The 18,304-nt window shown below is 39.9% G+C and overlaps 1 protein-coding gene across 3 annotated transcripts in view; it reads left to right on the forward strand.

Moving 5' to 3' along the window:
- LOC106878734 (cystinosin homolog) overlaps positions 1-18,304 on the forward strand; it is a 107,154-nt gene that overhangs the window by 46,476 nt on the left and 42,374 nt on the right. For all 3 annotated transcript variants that reach the window (XM_089355140.1, XM_089355142.1, XM_089355141.1), the window contains 3 exons: positions 71-277; positions 14,373-14,513; positions 17,907-18,006. In XM_089355140.1, the coding sequence (XP_089211266.1) occupies positions 71-277; positions 14,373-14,513; positions 17,907-18,006 (448 nt within the window). The remainder of the gene's footprint in view (positions 1-70; positions 278-14,372; positions 14,514-17,906; positions 18,007-18,304) is intronic.

Here is an 18,304-nt window from a genome sequence, read left to right on the forward strand (position 1 = left end):
CAGTTTCTGTCTGCCAAATCCATTGATAAGGCTTTGGTTTACCTAGGAATGTAAATTTTTTATTTTTCAGCAAGCTATTGGTAGAGAATGTTCCTGTTTATTTTCGCTACAAATATCACAAAGCTTTTGTTATCGCTGAGAAACTAAAAATAATTACACCTTTGCGTAATGTGACACTTGAGGCAAACAACAAAACAGTTGATCTACAACTGATCATTCAGGCAAAGGAAGTCGGTCATTTGGTCATAACTGCCAACACAAATTCTTCTTATCTAAGGTAAGTTTCATCTTTTTCTTTTTTTTTTATTATCATTATCGTCACAGTCATTTAACGTCCGCTTTCTATGCTGGCATTGGTTGAATGGTTTGACTGAGGACTGGCAAGCCAGAAGGCTGTAGCAGGCTCCAAGCTAATCTAGCAAGGTTTCTACAGCTGGATGCCCTTCCTAATTCCAACCACTCCAAGAGTGTAGTGGGTGCTTTTTACATGCCACTGGCACGTGGGCCAGTCAAGCGGTACTGGTATTGACAACGTTTGAATGGTGCTTTTTACATGTCACCAGAACGGGACCACTCAGGCAGCACTGGCAACAACCACACTTGAATGGTACTTTGTACATGCCACCTGCATGGGAGCCAGTCAGGCAGCACTGGCAATGACTTACACTCGAATGGTGCTTTTTACGTGCCACTGGCATGGAAGCCAGTCAGGTGGCATCTGATGCTTCTTATGTCCAACTTTTCTCTCATGGCGCTTACACTCTGTTGTGTATGCACACTGACTTTACACATCCAGCAGAGCATACTAGTTTCATTTCTTGTAAGCTTACGCATGTCCTCAGCAGTCACAGCTCATGTTTCACTGCCATGTAGCATGGCTGTTCGCACACACGTGTCATACAATCTACCTTTTACTCTGAGAGGCCCTCTCTCACCAACTCTCAGAGCTTCTACACCTGCTACTGTCTTGGTCACCTAGATAACGGAAGCTATCAACTACTTCTAGTTTTCCCTCCTGGCATGTGACAGAAGCTGTTTTCTGCATATTTTCAGTGTTTATTTCCCCTGAGCATTTGCCACACACAAAAACTATCTTCCCACCCTGCCAACTAAGATTCAACCTCTTATTGACCAGGAAGAGACAAGGGCAAAGCTAGCAGCCACTCAGGAACAAGCACAGAAATATTACAACAGACATGCACAATATTTACCTGAGATACTTGGAGGACAACATGTGCATACTCAAGATCCTATAACTAAAACATGGATCCCAGCACAGGTTGTCAGTAGAGCTGAAACTCCAAGATCGTACATTATAGAAACTGAATCTGGTAGGCAGCTGAGACGTAACAGGGCCCACATCCGCCCAACACCAAAGCTATCGAGGATAGCACGCGCAACACCTGCAGCATCAGTGACAACACCAACAAGAACCACAACATGCACAGCAGATGACGGCACACACAGAATCCATGTTTCTACAGGATCATCACCCCAACGGGTACCAACCACCCATCAGCAGCCCAACAACACACCTCAGACACCAGTGCAGAGCACAAGATCCACCAGATGGAGATCGAACATTTTACCACCGATTCGATACCGTTAAGAGAGAAAGAAAATAAAACAACTACTTCTGCTAGATTAGGAAGCAGAAAACCATGTGTGTGGGCAGAATAATCCCACGGTTTCTGCTGCAGGATTGCCACCCTTGCGCTGACAATCCATTAGTGTAAGGGAGATTACGTCTATAAGAAGAAGGGATGTTATATGTTCATATCTATGTGCATGCATAGGTATACGTATATATGAATACATCTTCACTAGTAGTACTATTTCGTTAAGCGCATCTACTAAGCAGTATGAACTGTGTTTAAGGCAGATACGCACAGCGTGTATCACTCCGCTATAGACACTGTTTGTAAACATGTCAAATAAAGTAAACACGTAGAAGCATAACATTCCTCCAGTGAGTTGTTTATTATCCCACAAAGAACAAAAGAATACATAACACTGACCATTATAAATAGTTCATAGGATATCTATATAAAGAATTAATAAAATTGATTAAATAAATCCACAGTAATTAAGAGCTTAAATAAATTAGATCATTAAATTTCAACATGTTATTACATTGCAGTAAATCCAGGTGAGACTCCTTGCATTGATAATCAGCTAAGATAATTTTATAGAACAACATATGTATATACAATAAAAGCAGAAGAGCATTTATTTCACATATAGTTCATATTTAATGTTCAACTGCTGTTTCATTACAACAAACATTATAAATTCCATAGGTAGTTCATTTAAATTAAATAAATTAACTGCAGCAGATTGTTTATGAATTCTGCTGCAGGTTGAAATGAAGGCTACTGATTGTTTATGAATTCTGCAAAATGCGAGCTTTCTTTACATGACGCTGCTGTTCCCCGCCCCAGGGTCTCACAGGCCCATACCGCCCACACCCTCAGGGTTGGCACTCTCAACATCTGCACACTGAAAGGTAGGTCTGGTGAGATTGTTGAGATGCTTGAATGGAGATGTATCAATATCTGCTGCTTCCAAGAAGTAAGGTGGAGAGGAGGTTCCGCTAGGTTCCTCACAGGCAAAGAACACAGGTACAAGATTTTCTGGGCAGGGAACACAGACAGGGTTGGGGGCATGGGTATACTTCTTGCAGAGAAATGGGTGGATAAGGTAATCGAGGTAGCCAGAGTATGCGATAGAATACTTAGCAACCATTATCTCGGCCTATGCCCCTCAGCCCGGGCTACCGAATGGACAGAAAGACCGATTTTATGACACCCTCTTGTAGACTACCTCGTCGACGAATGACAGGAACCTTCTCTTTGTGGCTGGTGACTTCAATGGGCATGTTGGACAACATTCAGGGGGCTTCCATGGCGTACATGAAGGCTATGGTTTTGGTTCCCGCAATGAGGAGGGAACTGGGCTGCTGGAGTTCTGTGATGCAAATGACCTTATGGTTTGCAATACTAACTTCAGGAAACCTGCCAGTCACCTTGTCACCTACCGTTCTGGCAGACACACTAGCCAAATTGACTACATCCTTGCCAGGAAAAAGGAAAGATAGCTGCTTATAAATGCCAAAACCTTCCCAGGTGAAGAATGTACCCCACAACATAGACTAGTAGTTAGTGACTTCAGGATCAGGGCTAAGTGGTTGCCCAGATTCCGACCAGCATGGCGGAGAAGGGTCTGGAAGCTCAAAGATCCTGCGAATGGACAGAGATTTAGAGACTTATTATTCAAAGCCTTTGACGAAATAGAAAGGGATATAGCTTCACACGATGTAGAAGACAACTGGAGGTTTCTACAGGACAACCTGCTGAGGGCCACTGACCAGATCTGTGGATGGTGCAAAGTCCCCTCTCGACCCAAAATAACGTGGTGGTTGAACAATGTTGTTGACAGGGCTATCAGACAAAAGAAACAGGCTTGGAAGGACTGGAAAAACGGTGATAGCAGGGAATTGTATCAGACTGCCAGAAGGGAAGCTAGGCAACAGGTTTATTTAGCCAGAGGAGAGGCAGATAAGAAAAAATTTGCCAATGTTCTGCACCGTGAGGACCAAAGATTTGAAGTATTTCGTGTTGCAAGACAGTGTGTGAGAGAGAATCGTGATGTCGTGGGAGAGGAATGTGTTCACATGGATGATGGTACACTTGCACTAAATGAGGCTGCAAAGAAAGAGGTTTGGAGATGCCACTACGAAAGATTGCTCAATAAAGGGAATGAATGGGAGAAAGAGAGTCTGCCGAATGTCGACCCAACAGAGGGACCAGCTATCCGAGTTGACAGTACCATGGTAAATAAAGCAATTAAGAGTATGAAGACAGGGAAAGCCCCTGGCCCATCAGGAATCACCGCAGAGATGCTAAAAATATCTGGTAGTGTCGGCTATAGCCTATTCACCCGTATTGTTAACCAGGTGATACACAAAGGAGTCATACCCAATGACTGGTGTAGCAGCACCATAGTCAACTGCTGCAAAGGTAAAGGTGACGCTTTAGATACAAATAATTACAGGGGTATCAAGTTGTTAGATCAGGTAATGAAAGTCACGGAGAAGGTCATAGCCCAACTAATTAGGGAGAGAGTCAGTTTAGATGAGATGCAGTTTAGGTTCGTGCCAAGCAGAAGCACCACTGATGCTATATTTCTGATAAGACAGCTGCAGGAGAAATACCTAGCCAAAGATAAACCTCTGTTGACATGGAGAAAGCCTTTGACAGGGTCCCCCGATCCTTTATCTGGTGGTCAATGAGGATACTAGGGATAGAAGAATGGTTAGTGAGAGCTGTGCAAGCCATGTACAGAAACGCTGTCAGTAAGGTGAGGGTTGGCAACGAGTACAGTGAAGAATTCTGGGTAGAGGTAGGGGTCCACCAAGGTTCAGTCCTCAGCCCCCTCCTATTTATCATAGTCCTCCAGGCAATAACAGAGGAATTCAAGACAGGATGCCCATGGGAGCTTCTCTATGCTGATGACCTTGCACTAATTGCAGAGTCACTATCAGAACTAGAGGAGAAGTTTCAGGTGTGGAAGCAAGGACTAGAATTAAAGGGCCTTAGAGTCAACCTACCTAAATCCAAAGTCCTAATAAGTCGGAAGGTAGACAAAACACAAACCCCTTCAGGTAGATGGTCCTGCTCGATCTGTAGAAAAGGCGTAGGTAGAAACTCTATAAGATGTACCCAGTGTAAGCTATGGACACATAAGAGGTACAGCAATATCAAAAGAAGGTTAACTGAAAATGTGCAGAGAACAACTTCTGCCACATTCCAGGGAGAAAAACTAGAAGTAGTTGATAGCTTCCGTTACCTAGGTGACCAAGTTAGTAGTGGGGGTTGGTGCTCTGAAAGTGTAGCTGCTAGAATAAGAATAACCTGGGCAAAGTCCAGAGAGCTCTTACCTCTGCTGGTGACAAAGGGCCTCTTTCTCAGAGTAAAAGGCAAACTGTATGAAGCATGTGTATGAACAGCCATGCTACATGGCAGTGAAACATGGGCCATGACTGCTGAAGACATGCGTAAGCTTGCAAGGAATGAAGCTAGTATGCTCCGATGGATGTGTAATGTCAGTGTGCATACTCTATAAAGTGTAGAGTATGCACTATATGAGGTAGCTAAGGAGAGAGGCTAGAAGACAGGTATACCTAACCAGGGGTGAAACAGAAAGGAGGAAGTTTGCCAATGTTTTGCGATGTGAAGACCAGAGACTTTAAGTGTTTTGGATTGCAAGACAGTGTGTCAGAGAAAATTATGATGTGGTAAGACAAAAATGTGTTAACATGGATGATGGCTCACTTGTAATTAATGATTCTGCAAAAGAGGCTTGAAAGTGCCACTATGAAAGGTTGCTAAATGTAGAGAAGGAGAGCATGGGAGGAGAGCCTGCCTAATGTGGACCCAACAGAGAGGCTGGCTATCTGAATTGACAGTAGATAGAAATAATTATAGAAGCATCAAATTGCTGGGCCAGGTGATGAAAGTCACAGAAAGGGTCATAGCTCAATTAATTAGAAAGAGAGTTAGCATAGATGAGATGCAATTTGGATTTGTGCATGGGAGAAGCACCACTGATGCCATCTTCCTGGTAAGGTAATTGCAGGTGAAATACTTAAACAAAAATAAACCTTTGTACTTGGCTTTTGTTGACATGGTGAGAGCCTTTGACAGAGTCCCCTGCTCCCTTATTTGGTGGACAATGCGGAAGCTAGGGAGAGATGAGTGGTTAGTGAGAGCTGTACAAGCTACGTACTGGGCTGCTATCAATAAGGTGAGAGTCACCAATGAGTATAGCAAGGAGTTTATTGTACAAGTAGGTGTCCACAAGGGATCACTTCTTAGCCTCCTTGTTTATTATGGTCCACCAAGCTATAACGGACTGGACTCAAAGGACCTTAGAGTTAATTTAGCCAAGTAGGAAAACAGACAAACCACAGATACCCTCAGAGAGCTGGTCCTGCTTGATAGGTAGAAAGGGTGTCAGGAGAAGCTCTATAAGATGCACCCAGTGCAAGCTATGGACACATAAGAGATACAACTATATCAGAGGAGAAAAAATTGGATATAAGAGGCATCAGATGTAGTGTCCAAGAGTTAGGTACTTAATAACCTTACTTTCAAGTGTAATCCTTGTAATGTAATGTTTTTAGTTATTCACATATTTTCATGGCTATGGTATTTGTGCTGGGTAGTAGAAGGTAGAATATATACCAGGTTGGTTATGACAACGTCATGTATTTGTGGAGTTTGGGATATGTGCTTCTATCCTTCGTATCCCGTCCAGCTGTGGGTGGAATAGTGTGTTATCTAGAACATTTGTTAAATTTCTTAAATGTTTTCATATGTTTATACAAGCATCTCAACCTCTGTTCCAGCTTCTATTAAGTAACTTGTGGTTCAATGTGAAAATTTAGTATATTTCTTCTATACATAACTTACATTTATCTCTTCTTGTATGATAATGTTTAGCTGTACTAATTATCTCCCACTCCATTGTATATCTATGGTTCCTATCTTAAGGGACCAGATGAGTTTGCTTAGGCTTGTGCTGTTCATCTTCTATCCCCAAATGAATTTAAATGGTTATCTAGTCTTTTTTTAAATTTAGTGAGCTGGCCCCTATATGCAAATACATCATTCTCTCAGGAGTTACATCACATTACAAGAACTGCACTTGAAAGAAAGGTTATTAAGTACCCAACTACTACAATGCACAGCAGAACCTTCCAAAACAGTAACATTAACCTCAACCTAATTAGATAGAATCCTGAATTCAGTCAGCATCTGGTGTGAAACCGAGGTCAACCACGTAAGCTTACAAACACATCAGATTTCACATTCAAAACAACCTCCTTTCACTCCCCCTTGAACCCTAACCAACAAACAACTAACTGTATTCAGTTTGCTTCAAGACTAGCTGGTGGACAGACACTGAATGAAGCTGCACAGAAAATTATGCTCAGTTGCATGTGCAACTGCCCATACACTGTGCAGTGGAAATGTGTAGATTGTAATAACCATAAAAATATGTTGTATGAACTTGGAAAATAAAAAAAGTAAATTTTGAGGATGAACAAGCCTCCATATTCGATATTATTATAGTTATTGCTAATATACACTCCAGATAATATTACCATCCAGAGAAGTGAACACAGAATTACCCATTGGAGGAATTTACAGCATAAGTGACAACTCCTAGTAGTCATAGATGTTAAATACGAATCGATGCAGTTAGCTGTTACCTGGAATATAACTGAGAGCTACCACAGTATCTGCCCAGATAATATATCCCTCTAAACTCATATATATTATGTGTGTGTGTGTGTGTGTATATTTCCTTTCATTTTTGTTTCTTTTAGTATGTTTTCCATGCTTACCCTTCCTGACACTAATTCTCACTTCTTTTTCAAAAAACGGATAACTTATTTCACACATCTTTGATGGGAAGTTAACAACAGTGATTTCAGCATTCTTTTTCAGAAATGTAGCCACACACACACACACACACACACACACACATACACACGACCATGCACACACACACACACACACATGTAAGTACATGCATAGAAGTGTATACAAGTATGTGTGTGTAGATTTTCTGAAGTGATGTACAGATTTTATATATTATGAAAAGGGAGGTGGTTAGAATTTGGTTAAGAACTATTTATTTAGTGCTTTCTTTCCTTTCAGGGATTTATCATGAATGATTTTTTATAGAAAATTCATACCTTTTATATGTTAGTTGAAAAAAATCTGCAGTTGAAATTGGCTGGAGATTTTAATGGGCATGTCAGACAGCAACCTGGTTTCTTCTATGGTGTATATGGGGGTCATGGAACTAGCTCCCGAAATGAAGAGGGAACTAGGTTCCTAGTGTTCTGTGATACAAATAACCTATTGATCTGCAATACCAATTTCAGGAAGCCAGCCAGCCACCTGATAACCTATCAATCAGGTGACTCTGCAAGCCAGATTGATTTCATTCTCACCAGACAGCAGGATGCAAGGTTGCTCTTAAATACAAAGACCCTCCCTGGTGAAGAATGCACCACCCAACATAGACTAATTATTAGTGACTTTAGCCTCAAGGCCAGAAGGATTCCAAGAAGCAGAACAATCTGGAAAAAAGGACTTGGAAGTTTAAGAACCCTTCACATGGTCAGAGATTCAGGGATAACCTTACTGAGAAATTTGATGATAGGGAGGAAGAACTACAGAGTTGTGACATAGAGGGCAACTGGGAATTCCTGTATGACAGCTTGCTGAGTGCCACAGACCAAATCTGTGGCTGGTGCAAACTCCCTTCCAGACTTATGGTAACACAGTGGTGGAACAATACTGTAGACAGGGCCATTAGAGCAAAGAAACAGGCCAGGAAGGCCTGAAAGAGTTTGGGTAGCAGGGAACTGTATCAGATAGCCAGAATGAAAGCCAGGAGGCAGGTATATATAGCCAAGGGAGTAGCAGAAAAGAAGTTTGCCAATGCTCAGCAATGTGAGGACCAACAAACTGAAGTATTTTGGATCGCAAGACAGTGTGTGAGAGAAAATGATGAGGTAATAGGAGAGAAATGTGTCTTGCGTGGATGATGGTGCACTTGTGTTTAATGATTCCACAAAGAAAGAGACTTGGAGATGCCATTATGAAAGACTGCTGAAAGTGGAGAATGAATGGGAGGAGGAAACTCTGCCAAAGGTTGACCCTACTGAGAGACTAGCTACGGGAATTGACATTACCCTGGTAGATAAAGCAACTAAGGAAATGAAGACAGGGAAAGCACCTGGCCCATCAGGAATCACTACTGAGATGCTTAAACTATCTGGCAGTGTGGATTATGATCTAGTCACCCACATCATAAATCTGGTAGTTCATGAGGGAGTCATACCCAATGACTGGTGTGGCAGCACCATATTCAACTGCTAGAAAGGTAAAGGTGTTGCTTTAGATAGAAATAACTATAGGGGTGATGAAAGTTTCAGAGAGGGTCATAGCCCAAATAATTACAGAGAGAGTTAGCCTAGATGAGATGCAGTTTGGTTTTGTGCCAGGTAGAAGCACCACTGATGCTATATTTCTAGTAAGGTAACTTCAGGAGAAATACCTAGCCAAAGATAAACCTCTGTACTTCGCTTTTGTTGACTTGGAGAAAGCCTTTGACAGGATCCCCCAATTCCTTATCTGGTGATCAATGTGGAAACTAGAGATAGACAAGTGGTTGGTGAGAGCCGTGCAAAACCTGTAGAGGGATGCTGTTAGTAAAGTGAGGCAGTTCCTCACAGGCAAAGAACACAGGTACAAGATTTTCTGGGCAGGGAACACTGATGAGGTCAGGGGTGTGGGTATACTTCTTGCAGAGAAATGGGTTGATAAAGTAATCGAGGTAGTTAGAGTATGTGATAGAATACTTAAGATTAGATTAGTCCTTCACCATGGGTTAGCAACCATTATTTTGACCTATGCCCCTCAGCCGGGGCTACCTGATGGACAGAAAGACTGATTTTATGACACCCTCTTGAAGACTACCTCATTGATAAATAACAGGGACCTTCTCTTTGTAGCTGGTGACTTCAATGGAAATGTTGGACAACATTCAGGGGACTTACATGGAGGCTATGGTTTTGGTTCTCGCAATGAAGAGGGAGCCAGGCTACTGGAGTTCTGTGATGCAAATGATCTTATGGTCTGCAATACTAACTTCAGGAAACCTGCCAGTCACCTTGTCACCTACCATTCTGGCAGACACACTAGCCAAATTGACTACATCCTTGCCAGGAAAAAGGAAAGATAGCTGCTTATAAATGCCAAAACCTTCCCAGGTGAAGAATGTACGAAAACAACATAGACTAGTAGATAGTGACTTCAGGATCAGGGCTAAATGTATGCCCAGAAGATGACCAGCATGGAGGAGAATAAATGGGAGAAAGAAAGTCTGCTGAATGTCGACCCAACAGAGGGACCAGCTATGCGAATTGCCAGTACCTTGGTAGATAAAGCAATTAAGAGTATGAAAACAGGGAAAGCCCCCGACCATCAGGAATCACCGCAGAGATGCACAAAATATCTGGCGGTGTCGGCTATAGCCTAGTCACACATATAGTTAACCAGGTGATGCACGAAGGAGTCATAACCAATGATTGATGTAGCAGCACCATAGTCAACTGCTACAAAGGTAAAGGTGACGCTTTACATACAAATAATTACAGAGGTATCAAGTTATTAGATCAGGTAATGAAGGTCACGGAGAGGGTCATAGCCCAACTAATTAGGGAGAGAGTCAGTCTAGATGAGACACAGTTTGGGTTTGTGCCAGAGAAAAGCACCACTGATGCTATATTTCTGGTAAGACAGCTACAAGAGAAATACCTAGCCTAAGATAAACTTCTGTACCTGGCTTTCATTGACATGGAGAAAGCCTTTGACAGGGTCCCCCAATCCCTTATCTGGTGGTCAATGAAGAAACTAGGGATAGAAGAATGGTTAGTGAGAGCTATGCAAGCCATGTGCAGGGATGCTGTCAGTAAGATGAGGGTTAGCAGTGGAACAATAGAAGCACATCCACACATGGTGTGTAACTGACCCACTTATGAGTATCCCTCATTCATTGGACAATGCACTTTGCTTGCAAAGACCTATTGAGGCAAGTGTAAACAAGTCAAAATCTCTGACATGGTTGATGACAGTACTGTCTGATTGGCACTCATGCCAGTGGAATGTTAAAAGTACATCCGAGCCTGATTGTTGCCAGGTCCACAGATTGGTTCCCATGCTGTTGACGCGTGAAAAGCACCATTTGAGCGTGATCATTGCCAGCGTCGCTTTACCGGCACTAGTGCTGGTAGCATGTGAAAAACAATATTTGAGCGTGGTCGTTGCCAGTGCCGCTGGACTGGCTCACGTGCAGTAGCATGTAAAATCACCTTTTGAGTGTGGTTGTTGCCAGAGCCGCCTGACTGGCACTTGTGTCGGTGGCACGTAAAAGCACCCACTACACACTCGGAGTGGTTGGCGTTAGGAAGGGCATCCAGCTTTAGAAACTTTGCCAGATCAGATTGAGCCTCTAGCAGCCTCTGGCTCACCAGTCCTCAGTCAAACCGTCCAACCCATGCCAGCATGGAAAGTGGACGTAAAACGATGATGATGATGAATAAGGGCATTATTGAAAATTGAAGCGGTATCAACAGGTATATATATATATATATATGGAGACACACATATGTGTGGATATTTTGTGTATGTGATTGTGTGTGTATATGTATGTATAATCTTGTGTTGATTATTGGATATTAAAATCAATAATCAGGTTTCACAACTTGCCTACATGGAAACAAACCATTCATTAATAGATAAGATAAATATATGGCTATGTGTGTGTCTTTGTCAGTGTGTGTATATGTATGTGTGTCTGTTTGATTAGTCTGTGTGTATGCATAAGGTGAATAAAATTACGCACTCATGCCTCAATGTTTTGTTCCTTTCATATTATGGTAGATTGCTTTATTCAGGAGGGAGCATAGAAGAAAAATACTAATAGATAACTGGTGAAAGTTTTATTGAGCATCACTTACCCACAGCTTGAATTTACTGAGATGAATGTGTCTGGTGGCCAATCTAAATGTAACATATTTTAATTCATTGATATTATTGTGTTTATTTAACCAACAATATTTGAGGAATAATGTCAAAATGAAATGGTCAAATATATTGGGGTTTTTTTTTTTTTTAATGTTTTTAGTTTACTGAGTTGGTAGCTTGTACCTTGAGATAATTTATGTATACTGTTACTCCTCACTCCCACTCCTTTCATTTGTACAGTCATTTACACCTCCTCCATGATACTTTCCTGTTTCCTTCACTTTTCCCATTCATACTCTGCATTTACCTCTATCCTTATCTCTGATCACCTGTCACTTTCCTGTCACACTCTTGTAAACTTACCCACCTACCCTTCTTGATCCTCTTTCCCTATTTCTCTCTTATATTCACCATTTTGTACCTTGAGGGTATGCCCTAACACATCATCAGTACCATCTTCCCTCTCTTTCCATCTAAAGTAGCCATGTGTTTCCTCTATAGCATGATACCCATTCCTGTCTCTTTAGCATATTTTAGCTTCTCAATAACTGGTTTTATGTGTGTTGGTTATCACAACAGGTCATTGGAGTGTGAGATATACTATATCTTTATTTACAATGTTTTCATTCGCAAGTTATAAGAAATATTATTGTTTATTAATTAAAAGCTATAATAATAATCTCGTTACTTATAACTTAATTACAAGTATTTATCACTAAGCATAACTCTTAGTTTAGGCTGCGTAAATGTTATGATGTATCATATCAAGACGCTGAACGTGCGTTCATTACGTACATGTATGTTGAACATTTAGATTATATTTTTTTGACCGTTACACATAAAAAAATACAGTTTCATTAATATACAGAAATAAATTCAACAAGTTGAAAGAAACGAGAAGTAAAAGGAATTAAGTTTCTACATTAATTTATTATATACATATTTTTTACATTTATAGAAATTCAGAAACCAAATCATTTCATCGTAGAGAATTACGACTTAAATTTATATTAACTAATTTCTCATTCTAACTAATAAGGTTTCACGACAATTCAATATTGTCGGATTTGAGTATTGAACATGGCATATATATTAGCCTATACTGAAAAGGGTGAGTGTTGTGGATTTGAGTGGCTGTCCAACGAACACTGGAGATTTTGCCGAAAATCAGGGTTTTTATAACTACTCATACACGAATCATAGAACCGTAACCCTGTGAAAGATTTCTTCAACGAAGTTCATAATTCGTATATGGGCAGTAATTTTTAACCAATAATTTCTCATGTTCGGGCAGACGAACTTACGTTCTCTCTCTGCCTCTTATGAGTTTGCTACACTGGCATAAAGACACCCCTCTCAATACTATACTCCAACTCTGTTGAAAGGTCTTTCTTGTGAGTTATTTGGTGATCTCGCTAGTACAAACACCACACAAAAAGCACACAAAGAATGAAGAAGAAAGAACATATTTTTAGGAACTTGGTGTAGGAATCTCAATAAAGAACAACTTTTAAGTAGCTAACTTTCTTGATGATACTTTAAATATTGGTCTTTTTTTACCCATTTCATAAACTTGATGAGAATTTAAATTACATAAATAGATCTTCTAATCATCCTAAAACCATAATTAATCTGATAGTTAAAAATGTTTCTAATAGAATATCTAAATTACCTAGAAAATGGGGCACATTTTAAACATGTTGATTGCTATAGCAAGGCTCTAAGTGGAGCCAGACATAAGAAAAAAATTACATTTGTTCTAGACTTGAGCAATTCACCCACTAAGACAAAAGCATAAAATAATAGATCAATGATACTTCACTAAGTTGATAAAAATCAAAATAACATGCAGGTTATGATTAATGATAATTCTACATCCAATTCTAATACTAATTATAAAAATGTAATGGTTTACCAAGTTCTTTACACCTATATCTAAAAATCTAACTCTTGGTAAAATCTATGATAATTCTAAAAATTATAGGAGTAAAACTTTACATAAACAGCACATTTCAACTTTACATAAACAGCACATTTCAACTTTACATAAACAGCACATTTCAACTTTACATAAACAGCACACTTCTGATATTATTAAGTATTCTAAAAGTAAACTGATGAAAGGGATCTTGTTTCATCAGGACAATGTTCCAGCACACAAGTCCTTCATGTCAGTGGCTGCTGTGCATGGTTGTGGCTTTGAACTGGTTGATCACCCTCCCTATTCTCTTGAGTTAGCTCCATCTGACTATCATCTGTTTCCCATTATGAAAGAATACTTGGTTGGGAACCAGTATTGCAGTGATGACAACATCATATTTGCTGTTGATGACCTTTTGTTGACCAACACGATGAAAGCTTCTCCACCAATGGGATCCAAGCACTACAGCACTGATGAAAAAGTTATGGACCACAAGGACTATGTTGAAAAATAAACCTCATTTGGTCACATTCCATGGGTGTATCTTGATCAGCCTATGAACTTTTTAGTCAACCCTCATAGTTTGCTCCAAACATCTGAGATTTCTTGCCAATGAAATGAGGAATTTCAATGTGGAGATTATGAGGTTATTGATGTGTATTAACAGCATCTCCACACTAAATACCACCATATTCTGATCTGAAGCTTATTTTGATGGACAAAATGGTTGTCAACTGCTTGGGAATATCTGGAAAGAAGAAAGACTGTTGTAGTCTGATACACAGTAACTTCAATGTTGAACAATTTTATGATAATATATGTACGGATATTTTTATTTCTAGTGTTGCTGGTGCTTTTGTTCGAGTGGATATCAAACATAGCCATGCTTTATATATCCTCAACATAATTGTTGGATGGATTTACTTCATTGTGTGGACAGTTTCCTTTTACCCTCAGGCAATTCTAAACTACAAAAGGAAAAGGTATGTTACATTTTCTTTATTTTTTTGGTTTGTTTTATTGCATTGGATTTATTATTGTTAATGATATTATTATCGTTATGATATCAGAATTACTGTTTTGCTGCTCTTCACATCCATGCATCATTAGATACCCCCACTCCTTATCCATCATTCATTACATCCTTCTCTCAACACCTGTTCTTCATACATTATATTCATACACATGTCACCCATTCCCCATGTCCTGTTCTTACATACATTCTTGCAACCTCTTCTTGCCCACACTCCTGATTCTTCTGTCCCCACTCATTTCTATTCATATCATACCTTAGAATCCACCCAGACACTTCATCTCCACTTTTTTATCTCTTCCCTAATCACCCCCACTCTCCCTGCTAAAATGTAAGTAACGATATAAACAAGAAACCTGTTTTACTCTGGCCCCTTCTCCTGTTCTTTAACCTTGAGGGAGGCACCTTTATGTGAAACGATGAGGGATTAAAGAACGGGTGACTACACTTATGTTGGTAGCACAAAAAATGCACCCAGTACACATTGCAAAGGTTGGCATTAGGAAGGGTGTCCAGTCATAGAAACTATGCCAAAGTAGACAGTGGAGCTCAATGCAGTCCTTGCACTCATTGGATCCTGTCAAACCATCTGACCCATGCCAGTATGGAAGATGATGTTAAATGATTAGTAGTGCACTGTATTATTTAGATATAGTATGTTCCTATGTGGACAAGTTGAGTTATAGAGTGTTAAGTGCCTTAGTTCTAAATACAATCATTTTAGCTCTATCCAGTACTTATACATTGGATGTTTTTTAAAATTTTCATAAGGATCAAGTTATTGATGCAGAAATAGTCACTGAAAATTTTATAATAAAGGAGATACACCATGATTTAGTCTGATCTGAGACCATACTCGATACATATTTCATGATATGCTTTTTATAGATAAACATATTTTTTTATGGTAACCATCTCACTATGATAAGGAAGCATTCATTTTCTCTGTGGATTAGTAGAATTATTAGTGTTGAACAAAATGCCTTGTATATATTTTGGACCTTTACATTCAGAGTTCATATCCCACTGAGATCAACTTTGCCCTTCATCCCACCAGGGTCAGTAAAATAAAGTACCTATCAAAGTACTGGACTTCTTCCCTCAAAATTGCTTGCCTTGTGATAAAACCAGAAATCATCATTATCATTGCTAAAAGGTGGTGAGCTGGCAGAATCATTAGCATGTCAGCTAAAATTGCTAGCATGTCAGATAAAATGCCAGCAATATTTTTTCTGACTTGTTATGTTCTGAGCTCAAATTTTGACAGGGTCGATTTCACCATTCCTCTCTCCAGGATCAATAAAATAATGTACCAGTTGAGCACTGAGGATCAATAGAATCAGCTTGGTCCCCCCTTGCAAAATTCCTGTCTTTGCGCCAAAATTAGAAAGAATCATTATTATTGTTGTAGTTGTTGTTGTTAAGGAAAATGTGGTAAACTGGCAGAATCATTAGCATGCTGGGAAAAATGCTTAGTGCTATTTCATCTATCTTCACGTTCTGAGTTCAAATTCTGCTAGGATCCACTTTGCCTTTCATCCTTTCAGGGTTGATAAAATAAGAGCTAGTTGAGTACTGGAGTTGATGCAATTGATTTAAACCCCCACCTCCGAAACTGCTGACCTTGTGCCAAAATTTAAAATTGTTGTTGTTGTTGTTGTTGTTGTTGTTGTTGTTGTTGTTGTTGTTGTTGTTGTTGTTGTTGTTGTTGTTGTTGTTGTTGTTGTTGTTGTTGTTGTTGTTGTTGTTGTTGTTGTTGTTGTTGTTGTTGTTGTTGTTGTTGTTGTTGTTGTTGTTGTTGTTGTTGTTGTTGTTGTTGTTGTTGTTGTTGTTGTTGTTGTTGTTGTTGTTGTTGTTGTTGTTGTTGTTGTTGTTGTTGTTGTTGTTGTTGTTGTTGTTGTTGTTGTTGTTGTTGTTGTTGTTGTTGTTGTTGTTGTTGTTGTTGTTGTTGTTGTTGTTGTTGTTGTTGTTGTTGTTGTTGTTGTTGTTGTTGTTGAGGCACTGTGGCAAATTGGCAGAATTGTTAGCACACTGGACAAAATGCTTAGCAGCATTTCATCTATCTTCATGTTCTGAATTCAAATTCAACATTATTTTTCATCTTTTTAGCATCAATGAAATAAGTACCACCGCCAAGGTCGACTTTACCTTTCATCCATTCAGGGTTGATAAATTAAGTACCTATTGTGTACTGGGGTCAATCTAATTGACTGGCCCCCTCACCAAAAATTTCAGGCCTTGCACCTAGAGTAGAAAAGAAATGAAATAAGTACCAGTTGAGCACTGGGATTGATGTAATCAAATAACCCCCCTCCCTCTAAATTTCAGGCCTTGTATCTATAGTAGAAAGGATTATTGTTGTTAAAGCAGCAAGCTGGCAGACTCATTAGCACACAGACAAAATGCTTCATGTCAATTCTTCTGGCTTTACATTACTAGTTCAAAGTCCTCGATGATTGACTTTGTCTTTCATCTTTTCAGCGTTGATAAAATAAGTACCAGTCAAACACTGGGCTTGAGGTAATCAACAAGCTCCCTCTCCCAAAATACTTAGTGGCATCTTGAGTTCAAAATCCACCAAGATTGATTTTACTTTTCATCTTTTTAAGGTCTATGAAATAAGTAACCCCTCTCCTTAAAAACTGATGGCCCTGTGCCAAAATTTGAAATTATTATTATTATTATTGAGTGAGAGAGCAGTACATGCCATGAAAGTGACACTGGGGTACAAATATACGAAGCCCAATATACCCATCATGACTACCCATCTGATAAGGGTACACCAGGCACATGCATCACAACCATATGTGTGTGACATGGTGATCTCTTATCAAGATAAACAGCACATGACCTTGCAGGTGGGACCCAATTAGAATTTTCTTCAAGTCGAATAGCCCATCCCACTCAAAAGGTCCCTGAATAAGGGTTGTTTAAGGATGTTGAACGAAACGCCCATGTTTCCACAGGTGAATTATTCAAACCCCAAAGAATTCCTCTCGACACATGGCTATGTTGCTCCCCCACTACTCCTGCTCATGGTCAGAGATGCACATATTGTCAGCCACCAAGGGACATGCTCAACTGGTTAAGGTCAAGCAAATCTGTGATATTGAGCAGAATATTTGTTGTAGCCCATCTTTTATACCAAGACAAAACATGTGCATAATGACACTTCCAATCAGTTTAAGATCAGAAGCCATGAGAGCCACTGCCTGGTAAGTACCAGTGAAACACTGGGATCAATGTAATCGACTAGTCCCCTCCCTCAAAATTTCAAGCCTTTTGCCTTTAGTAGAAAGGATTATAATTGTTGTTATTATTATTATTATTTTGTCTCTACCAGTGTGGTTGGTTTGAATTTTGACTTTGTTGGCTACAACCTGATTGGTTTCCTGGCTTATGGTATGTTTAATGCTTTCCTCTACTGGGATCCTGCCATACAGGTAATGGGTTTTCTTTTTTTTTAACACAGAATCATTTTTGTGTGTGTGTTTGTGTGGTGTGTACATGTGCATGCTATATTGATTATTTACCCTACAATTCATTGCTTACATGTAATTAATGATGGCAGTAAAGGTATTGGTAGTGGTGGTGGTGGTGGTGGTGGTGGTGGTGGTGGTGGCGGCGGCGGCGGCGGCGGCAGCAGCAGTGGCAGCGGCAATTAGGATGATGGTTGTGGTGTTGGTGGTGATGGCAACAAATTGTGAAGATGTGTATTCTTTTTTATTCATCTATTTTGGG

Source organism: Octopus bimaculoides, chromosome 7, assembly GCF_046866305.1.
Source record: "Octopus bimaculoides isolate indiv1 chromosome 7, ASM4686630v1, whole genome shotgun sequence".
Classification (NCBI taxonomy): Eukaryota; Metazoa; Mollusca; class Cephalopoda; order Octopoda; family Octopodidae; genus Octopus; species Octopus bimaculoides.